Source organism: Macaca mulatta, chromosome 6, assembly GCF_049350105.2.
Source record: "Macaca mulatta isolate MMU2019108-1 chromosome 6, T2T-MMU8v2.0, whole genome shotgun sequence".
NCBI classification, from domain to species: Eukaryota; Metazoa; Chordata; class Mammalia; order Primates; family Cercopithecidae; genus Macaca; species Macaca mulatta.
In genome coordinates, this window is record NC_133411.1 from 141,254,081 (window position 1) to 141,273,777 (window position 19,697).

General features: G+C 42.4%; 1 protein-coding gene and 1 long non-coding RNA gene across 4 annotated transcripts in view; one reads left to right on the plus strand and one right to left on the minus strand.

The window, feature by feature from the left end:
- Positions 1-1,688, plus strand: part of SLC22A4 (solute carrier family 22 member 4) — a 50,662-nt gene extending 48,974 nt beyond the window's left edge. For all 3 annotated transcript variants that reach the window (XM_002804508.4, XM_015140728.3, XM_078005157.1), the window contains one exon: positions 1,258-1,688. In XM_002804508.4, coding sequence (XP_002804554.2) covers positions 1,258-1,333 — 76 coding nt within the window. In that variant the 3' untranslated portion in view covers positions 1,334-1,688. The remainder of the gene's footprint in view (positions 1-1,257) is intronic.
- Positions 1,689-4,361: 2,673 nt separating this feature from the next.
- Positions 4,362-11,542, minus strand: LOC106998941 (uncharacterized). The gene is made up of 3 exons (XR_003730549.2): positions 11,302-11,542; positions 9,411-9,549; positions 4,362-7,168 (listed from the first exon to the last, which is right to left on the minus strand). It is a non-coding gene; the product is annotated as an uncharacterized LOC106998941 (long non-coding RNA).
- Positions 11,543-19,697: the final 8,155 nt, after the last annotated feature.

The window sequence follows — 19,697 nt, forward strand, 5'->3', positions numbered from 1 at the left end:
GCTCCGCCTCCCGGGTTTACGCCATTCTCCTGCCTCCGCCTCCCAAGTAGCTGGGACTACAGGCGCCCGCCACTGCGCCCGGCTAGTTTTTTGTATTTTTTAGTAGAGACGGGGTTTCACCGCGTTAGCCAGGATGGTCTCGATCTCCTGACCTCGTGATCCGCCCGTCTCGGCCTCCCAAAGTGCTGGGATTACAGGCTTGAGCCACCGCGCCCGGCCTGAAACACTGGTTTCTTATAAAGGATACAAATGAACAGCCAGATGAAGAGGTACATGTGGAGAGGTCTGGAAAGGTCCTTAGTGCAGAGGTTCTGTCCCTGTGGAGTTAAATAAGGTGCACTGCCCTCCTGGCACATGGATGTGGTCACCAACTCGGAAGCTCTCCAAACCCCATCATTTAGAGGTTTTCATGGAGGTTTAGTCACATTGGCATGATGGATTAAGTCTATCCCCAGCCTCTCTCCTCTCCCCAGAGTTTCCAGGTTTCTAATCAAGGCTTGGTCTTCTGGTGACCAGCCCCCACCCTGAAGCTATCTAAGGGCCCTGCCAGGGTTGCCTCATTAGAACAACAGAAGCTCTTATCACGCCCTATCACTCCGGAAATTATAAGAGATTTAGGATCTCCGTGTCAGGAACCAGGGACAAAGACCAGTATCTTTTTATGACACCACAGCCAACATTTAAAAGATTAGTAGTATTTAGGAGAAGTTTAGAGTTTTGAGTAACACTGCCTGGCTTTAAATCCCAAATCTACTGCAAACATTTGGGCATATCACTTAATATTCACTAAGCCTCAGTATTCCCATCTGCTATATGGGATATTTCATATGGCTATTTTGAGGTGACAAAACATAAAGTGTTCTCAGTGCCTGGCCTTGATAAAGGTAACTCTGCATGTGAATTAATTCTGATCCCTGACAGAACATTTACAGCAAAAAAGTGCCCATTTTTGATAAGTTGTTTTGTTCTAATGATAGAACTACTTCTGTAACAACTTTAATTGCCAAGAATTTCATGCCTCCCTCTCTATCATTTGCTTGGGAAAACTGTGAAAGAGTTTAAATTCTGGCTTCTATACTTAATTAAGAAAGTGGCCTCAGATGTTTAAAAGCATAAAATACTAGATCTACACTATGAGGTTCTCATTAGAGTTACTTGTTCATTGATTGGAGAAATATTTTTCAATGTCAGTTTGGAGCGTTTTGAGGAGGAAAGTCTTGAATATTTAATTTTCTTTAGCATCTATTTTATTTTCAGGTTCAGATCTGGGAAAAAAACAAGAGACTCAATGGAGACAGAAGAAAATCCCAAGGTTCTAATAACTGCATTCTGAAAAAATATCTCCCCCATTTGGTGAAGTGAAAAACAGATAAATAAGACTCTGTGGAGAAATCCGTTGTTCCCGCTGAAATGGACTGACTGTAATGATTGACACTAAAATGAACCTTGCTATCAAGAAATGCTCGTCATACAGTAAACTCTGGAGAATTCTTCCAGATAATGTCCTTGCTTTGCAAACCAACCATTTCTAGAGAGTCTCCTTACTCATTAATTCGATGAAATGGATTGGTAAGAGGTCTTGAAAACATGTTAGTCAAGGACTGGTAAAATATATATAAAGATTAACCCTCTTTTCCAATTATACAAATGCTATCCAAATAAAAATAACATCATTTTATTAATGCAAATATTAGGTGACAACAATGTGTGTGTGTGTGTGTGTGTGTGTGTGTGTGTGTGTGTACATTTGGAAGCAAACCAGCACATTCAAAATTATAGTAGTTTCTGAAGTGAACCAAATGATTATACACAGCATTCCTATCCAAAAAACCTTACAAACTCCTTTGAGAGGGATTGATGGCTGTTAGAGGAAAAAACAAACCATTTTTTACCCTCTACTGTCACAGTCAACCCGCAATACTTCTGTGACCAGATGTGGTGGGGGGCTCCTCACACACCAAGCAATTCTCCAGCAGATACCAACAGGGTGCTCTCTAATGGAATTCAGCTCTGACCCTATCTGCGGGAGACAGTATCAGATCCCACAGGTTGTGTGCTCTGTCCCTCTTCAGATGCCATTCAGACGTCCAAGCCACACGCACCTCTGACCTACCAGCTACGAACCAGGGTTTCTATAGCCCCCTTCTTGGGTTCAATTAATTTGCTAGAAAGGCTCACCAAATTCAGCTAAACCTTTACATTTTCCAATTTATTATAAAGGATACAGATGAACAGCCAGATGAAGCAGCATGTAGGGCTAGGTCTGGAAGGATTCTAAGTGCAAGAGCTTCTGTCCCAGTGAAGCTGGGGTGCAGTGCCCTCCCAGCTTGTGGACACATTTACTGGAAGCTCCTCAAATCTTGTTGTTCAAGAGTTTTTAGAGAGCTTGATCTCCAGCACCTTCCCCACCCAGAGGTCAGTGGGTAGAGCTGAAAGTTCCAACCCTCTAATTCCTCAAATGACCGGTCTTTCCAGGGACTAGCCCCATCATAAGAATACCTAGGGCCCCACATTAAGTAACCTCATTAGCATAAACTCAGGAGTTATCTAATCCAAGGGGCTCATTATGACTAATGAGATACTCCTACCACTCAGGAAGTTCTAGAGGTTTGGGGAACTCTATGACAAGAACTGAGACAAAGACCAGGTATCCATATTTCATGTTATACCACAATGGCAGATGTTAATTGTATTTTAGCCTGGCTCATCTGGCCAATCTGCCTGCAAGAAGGCAGCAAGGCAGCTCCTAGCTACAGTTTCAGCAGCTATACCTCACAGCCCTTACACCATTAAATGGTCCCCATTTGTTGTGCTCTTGTTGAGCATGTGACTAAATCTCCTGTTTCCTAAAAATGGCTTAAGATATATTTTGCTAGTAGATATAAAATCAGAAAAAATGCACAAACCAGTTAGATTGATAGAGGTTGTTTATGTGCCTCACAGCCAAGAGAGATGTGCACCAAGGAGGAAATCATCAAATCTGACAATATGGAAGGCCTTTGAAACTGTTCTTTTCCTAAGCACGGTATTCAGCTGTGTCCTCTTGAACCCGTATCTATCAGGTCAACAGCTTTAGCCCATTCTGCATGATATTGGCGGTAGGTTTGTCATAAATAGCTCTTATTATTTTGAAATACATTCCATCAACACCTAGTTCATTGACAGTTTTTAGCATGAAGGGCTTTTGAATTTTGTCGAAGGCCTTTTCTGCATCTATTGAGATAATCACGCAGTTTTTGTCTTTGGTTCTGTTTACATGATGGACTACGTTCATTGATTTGCATATGTTGAAACAGCTTTGCATCCCAGGGATGAAGCCGACTTGATCGTGGCGGATGAGGTTTTTGATGTGCTGCTGGATTCAGTTTGCCAGTATTTTATTGAGGATTTTCACATCGATGCTCATCAGGGATATTGGTCTAAAATTCTTTCTTTGCTGTGTCTCTGCCAGGCTTTGGTATCAGGATGATGCTGGCCTCATAAAATGAGTTAGGGAGGATTCCCTCTTTTCTATTGATTGGAATAGTTTCAGAAGGAATGGTACCAGCTCCTCTTTGTACCTCTGGTAGAATTTGGCTGTGAATCTCTCTGGTCCTGGCCTTTTTTTGGTTGGTAGGCTATTAATTATTGCCTCAATTTCAGAGCCTGTTATTGGTGTATTCAGAGATTCAACTTCTTCCTGGTTTAGTCTTGGGAGGGTGTATGTGTCCAGGAATTTATCCATTTCTTCCAGAGTTTCAAGTTTATTTGCATAGAGGTGTTTATAGTATTCTCTGATGGTAGTTTGTATTTCTGTGGGATTGGTGGTGATACCCCTTTATCATTTTTTATACCATCTATTTGATTCTTCTCTCTTTTCTTCTTTATTAGTCTTGCTAACGGTCTATCAATTTTGTTGATCTTTTCAAAAAACGAGCTCCTGGATTCATTGATTTTTTTTTGAAGGGATTTTATGTCTCTATCTCTTTCAGTTCTGCTCTGATCTTAGTTATTTCTTGCCTTCTGCTAGCTTTTGAATTTGTTTACTCTTGCTTCTCTAGTTCTTTTAACTGTGATGTTAAGGTGTCGATTTTAGATCTTTCCTGCTTTCTCTTGTGGGCATTTAGTGCTATAAATTTCCCTATACACACTGCTTTAAATGTGTTCCAGAGATTCTGGTACATTGTGTTTTTGTTCTCATTGTTTTCAAAGAATGTCTTTATTTCTGCCTGCATTTCATTATTTACCCAGTAGTCATTCAGGATCAGGTTGTTCAGTTTCCATGTAGTTGTATGGTTTTGAGTGAGTTTCTTAATCCTGAGTTCTAATTTGATTACACCGTGATCTGAGAGACAGTTTGTTGTGATTTCTGTTCTTTTACATTTGCTTAGGAGTGCTTTACTTCCAACGATGTGGTCAATTTTGGAATAAGTGTGATGTGGTGCTTGAGAAGAATGTATATTCTGTTGATTTGGGGTGGAGAGTTCTATAGATGTCTATTAGGTCTGCTTGGTGCAGATCTGAGTTCAAGTCCTGGATATCCTTGTTAACCTTCTGTCTCGTTGATCTGTCTAATATTGACAGTGGGGTGTTAAAGTCTCCCATTATTATTGTGTGGGAGTCTAACTCTCTTTGTAGGTCTCTAAGGACTTGCTTTATGAATCTGGGTGCTCCTGTATTGGTTGCATATATATTTGGGATAGTTAGTTCTTCTTGTTGAATTGATCCCTTTACCATTATGTAATGGCCTTCTTTGTCCCTTTTGATCTTTGTTGGTTTAAAGTCTGTTTTATCAGAGACTAGGATTGCAACCCCTGCTTTTATTTGCTTTCCATTTGCTTGGTAGATCTTCCTCCATCCCTTTATTTTGAGCCTATGTGTGTCTCTTCACATTAGATGGGTCTCCTGAATACAGCACACTGATTGGTCTTGACTCTTTATCCAATTTGCCAGTCTGTGTCTTTTAATTGGAGCATTTAGCCCATTTACATTTAAGGTTAATATTGTTATGTGTGAATTTGATCCTGTCAAAATGACGTTAGATGGTTATTTTGCCTGTTAGTTGATGCAGTTTCTTCATAGCATCGAAGGTCTTTACAATTTGGCATATTTTTGCAGTGACTGGTACCAATTGTTCCTCTCCATGTTTAGTGCTTCTAAATTAAACATGTAAGGCACGGCTGTTGGTGACAAAATCTCTCAGCATTTGCTTGTCTGTAAAGGATTTTATTTCTTCTTCACTTATGAAGCTTAGTTTGGCTTGATATGAAATTCTGGGTTGAAAATTCTTTTCTTTAAGAATGTTGAATATTGACCCCCACTCTCTTCTGGCTTGTAGGGTTTCTGCTGAGAGATCCACTGTTCGTCTGATGGGCTTCCCTATGTGGGTAACCCAGCCTTTCTCTCTGACTGCCCTTAACATTTTTTCCTTCATTTCAACCTTGGTGAATCTGACAATTATGTGTCTTGGGGTTGCTCTTCTAGAGGAGTATCTTTGTGGTGTTCTCTGTATTTCCTGAATTTGAATGTTGGCCTGCTTTGCTAGGTTGGGGAAGGTCTCCTGGATAAAAGCCTGAAGAGTGTTTTCCAACTTGGTTCCATTCTCCCCGTCACTTTCAGGTACACCAATCAAATGTAGATTTGGTCTTTTTACATAGTCCCATATTTCTTGGAGGATTTGTTCGTTTCCTTTTACTCTTTTTTCTCTAATCTTCTCGATTTATTTCATTAATTTGATCTTCAATCCCTGATACCCTTTCTTCCACTTGATCAAATCGGCTATTGAAGCTTGTGCATGCATCACAAAGTTCTTGTGCCATGGTTTTCAGCTCCATCAAGTCATTTAAGGTCTTCTCTGCACTGTTTATTCTAGTTAGCCATTTGTCTTATCTTTTTTCAAGGTTTTTAGCTTCCTTGAGATGGGTTAGAACATCCTTCTTTAGCTTGGAGAAGTTTGTTATTACCGACCTTCTGAAGCCTACTTCTGTTAGCTCATCAAAGTCATTCTCCACCAAGGTTTGTTCCGTTGCTGGCGAGGAGCTGCGATCCTTTGGAGGAGAAGAGGTGCTATGGTTTTTAGAATTTTCAGTTTTTCTGCTCTGGTTTCTCCCCATCTTTGTGGTTTTATCTACCTTTGGTCTTTGATGTTGGTGACCTACAGATGGGGTTTTGGTGTGGCTGTCCTTTTTGTTAATGTTGATGCTATTCCTTTTCTGTTCATCAGTTTTCCTTCTAACAGTGAGGTCCCTCAGCTGCAGGTCTCTTGGAGTTTGCTGGAGGTCTTCTCCAGATACTGTTTGCCTGGGTATCACCAGCAGAGGTTGCAGAACAGCAAATACTGCAGAACAGCCAATATTGCTGCCTGATCCTTCCTCTAGAAGCTTTGTCCCAGAGGGGCACCTGCCTGTATGAGGTGTCAGTCACCCCCTACTGGGAGGTGTCTCCCAGTTAGGATACACAGGGGTCAGGGACCCACTTGAAGAGGCAGTCTGTCTGTTCTCCAAGCTCAAACACCATACTGGGAGAACCACTGCTCTCTTCAGAGCTGTCAGACAGGGACGTTTAAGTCTGCAGAAGTTTCTGCTGCCTTTTGTTCAGCTATGCCCTGCCCCCAGAGGTGGAGACTACAGAGGCAGCCAGCCTCACTGAGCTGTGATGGGCTCCACCCAGTTCGAGTTTCCACAGTCACTTTGTTTACCTACCCAAACCTCAGCAATGGCAGATACCCCTCCCCATGCCAGGTTGCTGCCTCGCAGGTCAATCTCAGACTGTTGCACTAGCAGTGAGCAAGGCTCACTAGCACTGAGCCAGGTACGGCTTATAATCTCCTGGTGTGCTGTTTGCTAAGATCTTTGGAAAAGTGCAATATTTGGGCGAGAGTGTCCCGTTTTTCCAGGTACCATCTGTCACGGCCTCCCTTGGCTAGGAAAGGGAAATTCCCTGACTCCTTGCACTTCCCAGGTGAGGCAGTGCCCCGCCCTGCTTTGGCTCACCCTCCATGAGCTGCACCCACTGTCCAACCAATCCCAATGAGATGAACCAGGTACCTCAGTTGGAAATGCAGAAATCACCCATCTTCTGCGCCGATCACACTGGGAGCTGCAGACCAGAGCTATTCCTATTCGGCCATTTTAGAATGGAATCCTCAATGAGATATTTTAAGAAGTTAAAAAATAATTGTAACGAGCATCTGAAAGAACAAATATGTAATATGTTTAAGAAATTTTTGGAAAAGATCAGTGATAAGGGGAAATGTTCTCTCAAATATATAAAAACACACAATGATTACTCTGGGTTTCCTGGAAAACACACACACACACACACATACACAGAGGAAAGATAAATCTATCAACAAAATAGAAGAGGTATGGCAGAAACAGACCCAAGTGTTGAAAAAATTGTAACATATGATAAAGGTGAATTATAAATTATCAAGAAAATGATACATTGTTGAAGACTGGTGCTGGGACAATTGACAAGCTAAAAAACTGGTAAAAATGGAAAAACTGGGGGAATAAATAGTATCTTACCATAAATCACACACCAAATTAATTCCTGATCAACTAAAGAGCCAAATGTAATAAATGTAAATAAAATAGAGCCAAGAATAAATAAATCAAAAGCTAGAAGAAAATATAGGTGATACTTAATTTTAAGATGAATAGGAAATTGAAGATAAGATGTATTTTACTATAAACTTTTAAATAATTCTGTACAACAGAAAATCTTAAAATTAACACAAGTTGGAAAAATATTAACAAAAATATATTGGACAAAATTACCATCCTTTGTACATAATCATCAATTTTTTTTAATGCTCAGTAATACTGCAGTTAAAGCAAATAGTGCTAAGTACATAGTCTTTGGAGACAAGTGTTCCAGGACCTGACACTGGGTGTGTCCCTTCTCTATCAACTGTGTGACCTCGAGCAAGTTATAATCTTCCCTAAAACTCAGCTTCTTCATCTGTAAAGAGGGATGATAACAGTCCCCTTTGGGTGGATATTACATGAGACAATGCATACTGTGTTTGGCTCCATACCTGGCAAAGATGTCCACATTTTCACTATCTCTCATCTTACTCATGTCCTCATACCCCTTCTTGGCAAGCTTAAATTCCATGTTTAATCATCATAATCAACTTCCTTGCCCCTTTCTTATCTGCCTTGCTTTTGGGGGAACTATAAAGCTGGTTAAATCTAACCTCCCTCCTACTTCTTTCTAGCACCTGCATAGCCAAATGTAGATGGAAAATATATTCCATCTGACTGGTTTCACTTTAAACTGACCATCAGTGACTTCAAGAGGATCCTAATTGTCCTGGTTCATTCTCTATCCTGGAGGACCTTCTTTCTCTTCAGAACTCCATCACCTCCTCCCCCATGCTCACCCTCAGCTGTGCCTTGGCTTCCTATTTCACCTAGAAAATAGAAGCAATGGAGGGAACCTCTACAAGCACCATAATACACCAGCCTAACTCCATCTGTACCCACACACTCTGTCTTTTCTCCTGTTTCTCCTGAATGGTCTCTCCTCCCCACTGGAGTGCAGTGGCTCACTGCAACCTCTGCCTCGGTTCAAACGATTCTCATGCCTCAACCTCCCAAGTAGCTAAGATTACAGGCATGCACCACCATACCCAGCTAATTTTTGTATTTTTGGTAGAAACAGGTTTTTGCCGTGTTGGCCATGCTAGTATTGAACTCCTGGGCTCAAGTGAGTGGCCTGCCTCGACCTCCCAAAGTGCTGGGATTATAGGTGTGAGCCACCACGCCCGGCCCCAGCCTTATATACTCCTTACCCGCCCTGCCCCCTACTCCTTTACCAACTCAAAGATGTTGCTCTAGCAATTCTCCTGATTCCTCCATCATAAATCTTTTCCCTCTCTACTGGATCTTTCCCATTCAGTATGCAAACAGGCTGTAAAAGCTCTCTCTCAATCCAGTTTCTGCTGTCAGCTCCTGCCCCATATCTCCCTGTCCCTTAGCAGCAAAACTCCTTGGAAGATTGCTATATCTACTTGCTACTTTTAACTTTGTTCTTTCAATTTTCACTTGGCCCCACTACAATTAAGCTTTAGCCCTCACCTTTCACCAGAGCACCTCTATCAAGGTCCCCAGTGACCTGCATGTTTCTGAATTCAATAGTTGATTCATAGTCCTCCTCTTACCTGACCTCTCAAGGCATGTGACAAACTCATTTCTCTTTCATCCTTGAACTGCTTTCTACAACATGACACTTGTGCCGGGCATGGTGGCACACACCTGTAGTCCCAGCTACTTGGGAGGCTGAGGCAAGAAAAACACTTGAACCCAGAAGGCAGAGGTTATAGTGAGCCGAGATTGTGTCACTGCACTCCAGCCTAGGTGACAGAGTGAGACTCTGTATCAAAAAAACCAACAAAAATGACACTTGCTTGGTTTTCCTCTTACCTTGTTGGCTGCTCTTTAACCATCTAGTGTGCTGGTTTTTCTTCATCTCCACTACTGCCTAAAATTGGAGCGCCCAGAACTTAGTCTTCGGTCCTCTTCCTTTTTAAAAAAATTCAGTCTCATGGTTTAAATATCATCTCTGCATTGATGAACACCCATACATAGAGAGAAGTGAACTCCAGGCTCACATAATAACTGCCCACTCGATATCCTCACTTGGATACGTAATAGGTGTCTCAAACATAACATGTCAAATTTAGCTCCTAATTTCATCCCAAATCTGCTTTTCCTGAAGTCCTTCCCAACTCAGAAAATGGGAACTTTATTTTCCTGGCTGCTCTTCCTCTCGTACTCCACATCCAATCTGTCAATAAAGTCTTTTGCCATAATTTCAACATATGTAGAATCCAGTTTCTTGCCTGTATTCTGTTAGCCCCCAGCCAATCCTTCCTCATTAAGGCTGCTCCTACGCCCCTTCAATCTACTCTCAGCATAGTAGTCAGAGCTATCTCAATTATATCATGTTACTTTTCTGCTCAAAACCTTCCAATCGCTTCCCATCTCAGTCAGATTTTTTAAAAGCCCAAGTCCTTACAATGGTCCATAAGTAGAATGATTACACGTCAGAGTTTGTCCAGGACAGCCCTGGCTTCTCTCCACTGAATTAGTATTAATTTTTTTTTTTTTTTTTTTTTTTTTTGAGACGGAATCTCACTCTGTTGCCAGGCTGGAGTACAGTGGCACGATCTCGGCTCACTGCAACCTCCGACTCCCTGGTTCAAGTGATTCTCCTGCCTCAGCCTCCCGAGTAGCTGGGATTACAGGCATGTGCCACCATGCCCAGCTAAATTTTTTTTTTTTTAGTAGAGACGGGGTTTCCCCATGTTGGCCAGGATGGTCTCAATCTCCTGACCTCGTGATCTGCCCGCCTCGGCCTCCCAAAGTACTGGGATTACAAGCGTGAGCCACCGCGCCCAGCCCTAGTGTTAATTATTAATAACCCTCACCTCCACCTTTCATTCTAGAAGTCTTCCAGTTTGGATGACAAATTATATATGGCAATAACCTACAGGTCACATTTGACAGTTTACTTTAAAAGTAAACAGCTTCCAAATTAACCCATCTTGGGAAGGTCTTGTGATTCATGGTGATACCTTGTCCTGAGTAAGGAATCTTATGAGTTCCTCAAATTGTTGATGTACTGATCAATGCACCACCTACTGACACTGAAAAGGACACTGATTTATTTCTGAGTCATAAGGTTTTACTGATTGTCTTGCATGTAGACATTTTAGTCTTCATGTTGCAAACTGTAGCCAATTATTGTAACCTTTGTATTGTACCCTCCAATGAAAAAGGAAAACTCCTGTACGAAGAGTCCCCCTCCTTTCTTCTAACTTTCCTATTAAAGCTTTCCAACTTGTAACAGACTCCAGAACACTCTCAACTTTGTTGGTATGTTTTCCTGGGCTTATCCTCACATTTGGCTTACAATAAACCTTTATCAAATCATTTCTGCCTCAACAGCCTTAATTTCACTTGACAGTGGTCACCCAGTTTATAGGGCCCTACTCTAATCTTCATGCCCTCCTTTAGCTCACTGACTTCATCTCTTATTACTCTCTCCATTGCTTTCTTCATTAAGGCTACCAAGGCTTTGCTATTCTTTGAACATACTAGACATGCTTCTCTATTAGATATGTGTTCCCTCTTCCTAGGAATGCTCTTCCCAGCTATCTACATAGCTTGCTCTCTTACTTCCTTCATGTCTTGGCCTAAATGCCACCTTCTTAATAAACCCTTATCTGATCACACTATTTAAAATTGTATCCTGTTCTCTCTCTGAACTAACTTTATGCATCCCTGCTTCATTTTTCTCCATGGGACTTACCACTCTCTGACATCCTGACTAATTTACTTCTTTGTTGCATTTATTGTCCTTCTTCCTCCACTAGACTGTTAAGTTCCATGAGGAGCACTTCTGTATTCCCAGAAGTTAGAATAGTGCTTGGCTGGTCAAATGGTTGTAACCAGAATGCTGATGGTGATATGGAAAGTGAAGGCGTGGTTGACGAGGTCTCAGATGGAAATGAGGAACCTAGAAATGGAGCAAAGGTCACCCTCATTATGCCCTAGCAAAGAACTTGGCTGCACCTTGTTCATGCTGTAGGGACCTATGAAAGTTTGAACTTCAGAGTGACAACCTAGGGTATCTGGCAGAGGAAATTTCTAAGCAGCAAAGTGTTCAAGAAGCGACATGGCTGCATCTAACTGCCTAACTCAGATGTGAGAGCAAAAAAATGACTTAAAGTTAGAAGTTATATTTAAAGGGGAAGCAGAGTGTAAAAGTTTAGAAAATTTGCAGCCTGGCCATGTGACAGAGAAAGAAGTATTTTCAGTAGAGGAATTCTAGCAGGCTGTGGGGCAACCACTTGCTAGAGAAATTTGAGTAACTAAAAGAGAGCCAGGTACTAATAGCTAAGACAATGGGAAAAAGGCCTTGAAGGCATTTCAGAGATCTAAGGGGCAGCCCTTGCCATCACAGGCACAGGCCCAGAGACCTAGGAGGGAAGAATCGTTTTGTGGGCCAGGCCTAGGGCCCCACGGCTCTGCACAGCCTCCTTGGGACAGTGCTCCCCACATCCAGACTGTTCCAGCTCCAGCTGTGGCTCAAGCGGCCCCAGGCACAGCTCAGGCTGCTGCTCCAAAGGACACAAGCCATATGCTTTGGCAGCTTCCATGTGGTGTTAAGCCTGCAGGCATGCAGACTGTAAGAGTGAAGGAGGCTTGGCAGCCTCTACCTAGATTTCAGAGGATGTATGAGAAAGCCAGGGTGCCCAGCAGGCAGAAGCCTGCTGCAGGGGTGGAACCCTCACAGAGAACCTCTACTAGGGCAGTTTGGAGGGGAAATGTGGGGTTGGAGGCTCCACACAGTCTCCACTGGGGAACTGGCTGGTGGAGCTGTGAGAAAGGGGTCACCACCCTCCAGACCTAAGAATGATAGATCCACTGACAGCTTGCACCCTGTGCCTGGAAAAGCCACAGGCGCTCAACTCCAGCCCATAAGAGCAGCTGTAGAGGCCGTACTATGCAAACTACAGGGGCGGAGCTTCCCAAGGCCTTGGGAGCCCACTCCTTGCACCAGTGAGCCCTGGATATGGGACATGGAGTCAAAGGAGATTACTTTGGAGCTTTATAATTTAATAATTGCCCTGCTGGGTTTTGAATTTGTATGGAGCTTGTAGCCCCTTTCTTTTGGCCAATTTCTCTTTTGGAATGGGCATGTTTCCCCAATGCCTATACATCCATTGTAACTTGGAAGTAAATAGCTTGTTTTTGATTTTATAGGCTCATAGGTGGAAGAGACTTGCCTTGTCTCAGATGAGACTTTGAATTTTGGGCTTTTCAGTTAACACTGGAATGAGTTAAGACTTTGGTGAACTCTTGGGAAGGCATGATTGTATTCTGCAACTTGAGAAGGACATGAGATTTGGGAGGGCCAGGGGCAAAATGATATAGTCTGGATATTTATCCCTGTCCAAATCGCATGTGGAAATTTAATCTCCAGTGCTGGAGGTGGGGCCTGGTGGGAGGTGTTTTGGTCATGGGGGCAGATCCCTCACACCTTGTAGCTATCCCCATCATAATAAGTGAGTTCTTGAGAAATCTGGTTGTTTAAGGGTGTGGCACCTCCCCCCACCCTTGCTCCTGTCTTTACCAGGTGACACACCTGCTCCACCTTCACCTTCCAGCATGAGTAAAAGCTCCCTGAGGCCTCCCTAGAAGCTGAGCAGATGCCTAGCGCCACACTTCCTATACAGTCTGTGAAATCGTGAGTCAACTAAACCTCTTTTCTTAATAAATTACCCAGTGTCAGGTATTTCTTTATAGTAATGCAAGAATGGCCTAACACACACTGGTTCTACAAAAAAAAAAAAAGAAAAAAAATTAATTAATTTTAAAAAATTAGCAGAGTGTGGTAGTATGTGCCTGTAATCCTAAGTTCTTGGGAGGCTGAGATGGGAGGATCCCTTGAACCCAGGAGTTTGGGGTTGCAGAGTCATGATCATGCCACTGCACTCCAGCCTGGGGCACAGAGTGAGACGCTGTATTTAAAAATATAACATAATAAAATAATAAAATAAACCAGTATATGAGTATTAACCAAAGAATGAGTGAATAAATGAATGAATAAACTGAGTTTTAAAAGCGTTTAAAAACTGAGTTTTAAAATAGCCAGGTGTGATGGCTTATGCCTGTAACAACAGCACTTTGGGAGGCCAAGGCAGGAGGATCACCTGAAGCCAGGAGTTTGAGATCAGCCTACCAGCCTGGGCAACAGAGCAAGACTTCATCTCTTTAAAAAAAAAAAAAAAAAAAAAAAAACATATATATGTATGTAACAGCAGGGGGCCAGGGTGGTGGTGGGGAGGCATGAGAAAAAGACCAGAAGAAAGTAGGCTCAGCTGGGCGCAGTGGCTCATGCCTATAATCCCAACATTTCAGGAGGCTAAGGTGGGCAGATCACCCAAAGTTAGGAGTTGGAGACCAACCTGGCCAATATGGTGAAACCCCTATCTCTACTAAAAATACAAAAAAATTAGCTGGGCCTGGTGGCACCTGTCTGTAGTCACAGCTACTCAGGAGGTTGAGGCAGGAAAATCGCTTGAACCTGGGAGGTGGAGATTGCAGTGAGCCAATATCACACTGCACTACAGCCTGGGCAAAGAGAGCAAAACTGTCTCAAAAAAAAAAAAAAAAAAGCCGGGTGCATTGGCTCATGCCTGTAATCCCAACACTTTGGAAGGCTGAGGAGGGCAGATCACATGCGGTCAGGAGTTTGAGACCATCCTGGCCAACATGGCAAAACCCCATCTCTACTACAAATACAAAAATTAGCAGGGCATGGTGGTGGATGCCTGTAATCCCAGCTACTCGGGAGGCTGAGACAGGAGAATTGCTTGAACCCGGGAGGCAGAGGTTCCAGTGAGCCAAGATCGTGCCATTGCACTCCAGCCTGGGTGACACAGCAAGACTCCATCTCAAAAAAAGAAAAGAAAAGAAAAGAAAAGAAAAGAAAAGAAAAGAAAAGAAAAGAAAAGAAAAGAAAAGAAAGAAAAGAAAGAAAGAAAGAAGGCTAAGGTATGTTTGGATAGTCAGATTATAGATGACTTCTGTTTTATTTTTTCCAGATTTCCATACTTTACAAATGCTTCACATATTACTTTTATAATCATAAAGAAGTTAAAAAATAAAACTTACTGAGTGTCGACTAAGTGCCAGGTCTTCAGAAGCATAGATGAAGAGCATGAAGAATGCAAATTCATGCATCAGGCTGGGCATGGTGGCTCACGCCAGTGATCCCAGCCCTTTGAGAGGCCAAGGCAGGTGGATCACTTGAGGTCAGGAGCTCAAGACCAGCCTGGGCAACACAGTGAAACCCCGTCTCTACTAAAAAAATACACAATTTAGCCAGGCATGGTAGCGGGTGCCTGTAATCCCAGCTACTTGAGAGGCCGAGGCAGGAGAATCACTTGAACCAGGGAGGCAGAGGTTGCATTGAGCCAAGATCACACCACTGCACTCTAGCCTGGGTGACAGAGTGGGACTCTGTCTCAAAAAAAAAAAAAAAAAAAAAAAAAGTATTGCATCAGTGGGCTTAGTCTAGCCTGGTTATAAACTCCTGCTTGTGGCCTCAGCAACTTGCCTAGTGCTCCCCTGGGCCTAAGCCCTGTGGGGCTGAAACCCAGGTCAAAGTCATGTTCTCCAATCTAGAGCTGGGTGTCTCTCCCACTTCCTTTGAGCAGCAATCACCTTTACCCTGATTTGGACCAAGCCAAGCTTGCTATGCTGAGGTAACTTAGCTTATCACCAAGGTTATATTTAACAGACTGCTGAAAGGATTATAAAAGATTATGAGGATTTGAACTATCACCCAATGCCTCTGTCTGTTGGCACAGACAAGTCTAAAGCTTGATTTTGTGAACCTTGAGATGATCTTCCTCCAGCACTGCAAATTTAATCCTTCTCATCTAAAACTCCCATTCTAATGCCCCGCTGTGCTCCTGTCCCTGCAGAGCCCTCCAGCTCACCCTCCTGCAGTTGTCTTCCCTGCAACTGAGTCCTCTGCAACACATATTCCATTGTAGACAAGCAACTCTCCTCTTTCAAGTACATCCCTGGCTGTTCTCTCCATCTCCTTTCCTTGAAAGAGATCTGGCATCCTTCTGAGCACTCCACTTGCCTCATGGCTCTGTCTCTCAAGTGAAGGCTACTCATTTTGAACTATCCATGATTTTGAAAGCCAAGAGCTGAGCAGGCTCTCAGCATTCTTCTTGCTTCCCACTTCCATTTCTAAATCATAACTCCTTCACCTTCACATACATAAAAGACCTGCTCAGGTTTGTGCTGTGCCCTCCTGGTTGCTGTTACCAACATCTGCCTGGTTGGTGATCCACATTCTGTGAGCTCTCTGACACCCAGCCCAAGGTGCTGGTGACTTTTGTGCTCAGGAAGATGAGTAGTGCTATACCTTAGCCTTGCAGTACTTGACCTTCACCTATACTTCACACTCTTGCTGCTGAGGACACACCCTGGGCCACTCATCAGTCACAACAGCTCCATCTCATTCTAGGACCTTTTGTTTTCCTCCCAATCCTTCAGCTCTCATCTGATATCATTTCCTTTCCCTTCCAGTTTATACCTTGTGATCCCTCCAGCCCATTCATACTCTTGCCACTACCCCAGTCCTTTTGTTTACTAGTCTTGCAAAGTCTAAGCTCACATTTTACTTTTTTTTTTTTTTTTTTGAGACGGAGTCTCGCTCTGTCGCCCAGGCTGGAGTGCAGTGGCCAAATCTCAGCTCACTGCAAGCTCCGCCTCCCGGGTTCGGGCCATTCTCCTGCCTCAGCCTCCTGAGTAGCTGGGACTACAGGCGCCCGCCACCTCGCCCGGCTAGTTTTTTTTTTGTATTTTTTCGTAGAGACGGGGTTTCACCGTGTTAGCCAGGATGGTCTCGATCTCCTGACCTAGTGATCCGCCCGTCTCGGCCTCCCAAAGTGCTGGGATTACAGGCTTGAGCCACCGCGCCCGGCCACCATTTTACTCTTGACTCTCAATCCAGGATGCTGACTTAAGATACAAGAGAGAAGGGGGACTGTTGATGGGTGCGAGGAAATGTGGGTTGAGAGAGTAACAAGTGGGCTGAGGGTCCAATTGTGATTGGAAATGTAAATGTGTCGAGACACCAACTCACATGGTTGTGTGATTTCCTCCACTGACCCAGGGTAGGAGTACAGTGACCAAATGGTAGGATTTGGGGCCTTGCAGTAGAGGTGAATGGAACGACAAGACAATGAAGGAACTGAGATAGACTGAAGCAAAGGACCATAGTAGTATCTAAATTGAAGAGGAAAGGGAGTAAAAGCATAACTTCTGTTGGGCCTAGTGTGTATTGTATCCATCTACTTTCTTTTTCTTTATTTGGGGTGTATGGGAACCTGGCACAGTGTTAATAAGACCCAGAGTGTTCAGAAGAGAATGCAAGCCAGGCTAACGAAGGTGGCAGGTATAGCACCATCTCTCCCACACACAAATGTGACTGCGGTGACATGGAGATCTAAAATGATCTAATGCAGCCAGTTGATAAGGGCTCAGGGCTAGATTTCATCTTTCAGGGTAATGAGTTGTAGCATCAGTAATTGAGAGTGCAGGCTTGAAGGCAGGGGGCTACTTTCCAAGAACCCCAGGGGATTCCTGAAACCTCAGATAGTACTGAACACTATATATACTAGGTTTTTTCCTATACATACATACCTAAAATAAAATTTAAGTTATATTATGCAGAGTAAGAGATTAATAATAATAGCTAATAAAATAGAATGATTGTAACAATGTGCTGTAATAAAAGTCATGCAAATGTGCATCTCTCTCTCTCAGAATATTTTATTTTACTGTACTCACCTATTTAGTTTACCCAGTTGGCCGTAGGTAACTGAAACTGCAGAAAATAAAACTGTGGATAAAGGGGTATTAGGGTTTTCCAAAGAAACCCAACTAATAGGATTACAGATATATGTATATATCAATAGGAGGAGACTTACTATGTGAACTGGCTTATGTGATTACAGAGACTAAGAAGTCCCATGACATGCTATCTGCAAACTGGAGAACCAGGAAAGGTGATGGTGTAATTCAGTCCAAGTCTGAAGGACTGAGGGGAAAAGGGTAAGGTGTAAGTCCCAGAGTTGGAAGATTCAAGAACAAGGAGCTCTGATTTCCTGAAGGCAGGAGAAAATGGATGTCCCAGCTCAAGAAGAGAGAGAACGAGAGAATTTGCCCTTCCTATGCCTTAAAAAAATTATTTTTAAAGAGAAAGGTGTTGCTATGTTGCCCTGGCTGGCCTCAAACTCCTAGGCTCGAGCATCTTCCTGCCACAGCCTTCCAAGTAGCTGGAACTATAGGCACATCCTCTGCCTTTTTGTTCTATGTAAGCAGGAGCCTTCAGTGGATTGGATAATGCCTGACCACATTGGTGAGGGCAGACCATATTTGCTCCGTCTAGTGATTCGAATGCTTGTGAACCTCTCTGGACACATCCTCACAGACACGACCACAAATAATGTTTTACTAGCTATCTCATAAAATTAACCATCATGCAGACAGACCAGGGCTCTAATATGGACCTACCACATGCTAACTATAGCAACTGGGTAAATTACTTTACTTCTCTTTTGTTTCTTTGTCTGTAAAGTGAAGACAAGAATATCAGTCACGTAGAGCTATTGTGAGGATGAAATGAGGTCATGCGCTATTGTTAGTATTATTCTTGCAATAATACAATAGCAGAGCAAATTGATACTTGCCCAGGACCTCCTAATTTCCACCTTAACCTGGCACCTAGCTTAGAAGAACACATTAACATAGTTAATAACTTATATTATCCAAATTTAACTCAGCCAAGACCTCCTGATCTCCTTCGATGGAATTTTACTCTAAGATGACTGTATTCCCTAGGGAAACCTATGTGTTCCTATGTGACTTCTCTCCTGGGTGATTCTGTCCAGACCCATGGCCTTAAATACCATCTATATGTGGATGATTCCTTAATTTATATCTCATTCTGATCTCTTTTATGACCTTCAGACTCATATATCCAGCTGTGTATTTGACATTTTGACTTGGATGTCTAATAGATATCCCAAAATTGCATTCAAAATAAAACTCTTGCACATGCAACAAAAGAAACAATATAAAAATTGGACTACATCAAAAATGTAAAACTTCTGTGTATAAAAGGATATAATCAATAGTGAAAAGGCATGGAATGGGAGAAAATATTTGCAAATCATATATCTGATAAGTGGTTCAGATCCCAAATATATAAAGAACTCCTGCAATTCAACAACAACAAAAAACCTGATTTCAAAATGGGCAAAAGACTTGAGTAGACATTTCTCCAAAGAAAATACATAAATTGCCAATAAGCACATGAAAAGATGCTCAACATAATTAATCATTAGGGAAATGCAAATCAAATCACAATGAAATACCACTTTATACCCATTAGGATAGTTTCTCTAAAAAAAACAAAAACAAACAAAACAACAACAACAAAACCACAGAAAATAACAAGTATTGGTGAGGACGTGGAGAAACTGGAACTGTTGTGCACTGTTGGTGGGAATGTGAAACGGTACAGCTATCGGGGAAAACAGTATGGCAATTCCTTAAAAAAATTAAACATACAATTACCACATTATCCAGTAATTCCACTTCTGGGTATATACCCAAAGAATTAAAAGCAAGTACTCAAACATATACTTGTACATATACATTCACAGCAGCATTAGTCACAATAGTCTAAAGATGGAAGCAACCCAAGTGTCCATCAATGGATGAATGGGTAAACAAAATGTAGTATACGCATATAATGGCATATTATTCAGTCTTCAAAAGGAAGGAAATTCTGACATATGCTACAACATGGATGAACCTTGAAGACATTATGCTAAGTGACATAAAAGCGAGTCACAAAAGGACAAATACTATGTGATTCCACTCTATGAGAGTAGTCAAATTCATAGAGACTTCTGTATTATAGAATGGTTTTCAGGGGCTAGGGTAAGGAGGGGAGTGGGGAGTTATTGTTTAGTAGGTACAGTGTTTCAATTTTGCAAGATGAAAAGAGCTCTCTACAGACGGAGGATGGTGATGGTTGCACAATGTGAATGTACTTAATCCACTTAAGAGTGGTTAAAATGGTAAATTTAATGTTACGTGTATTTC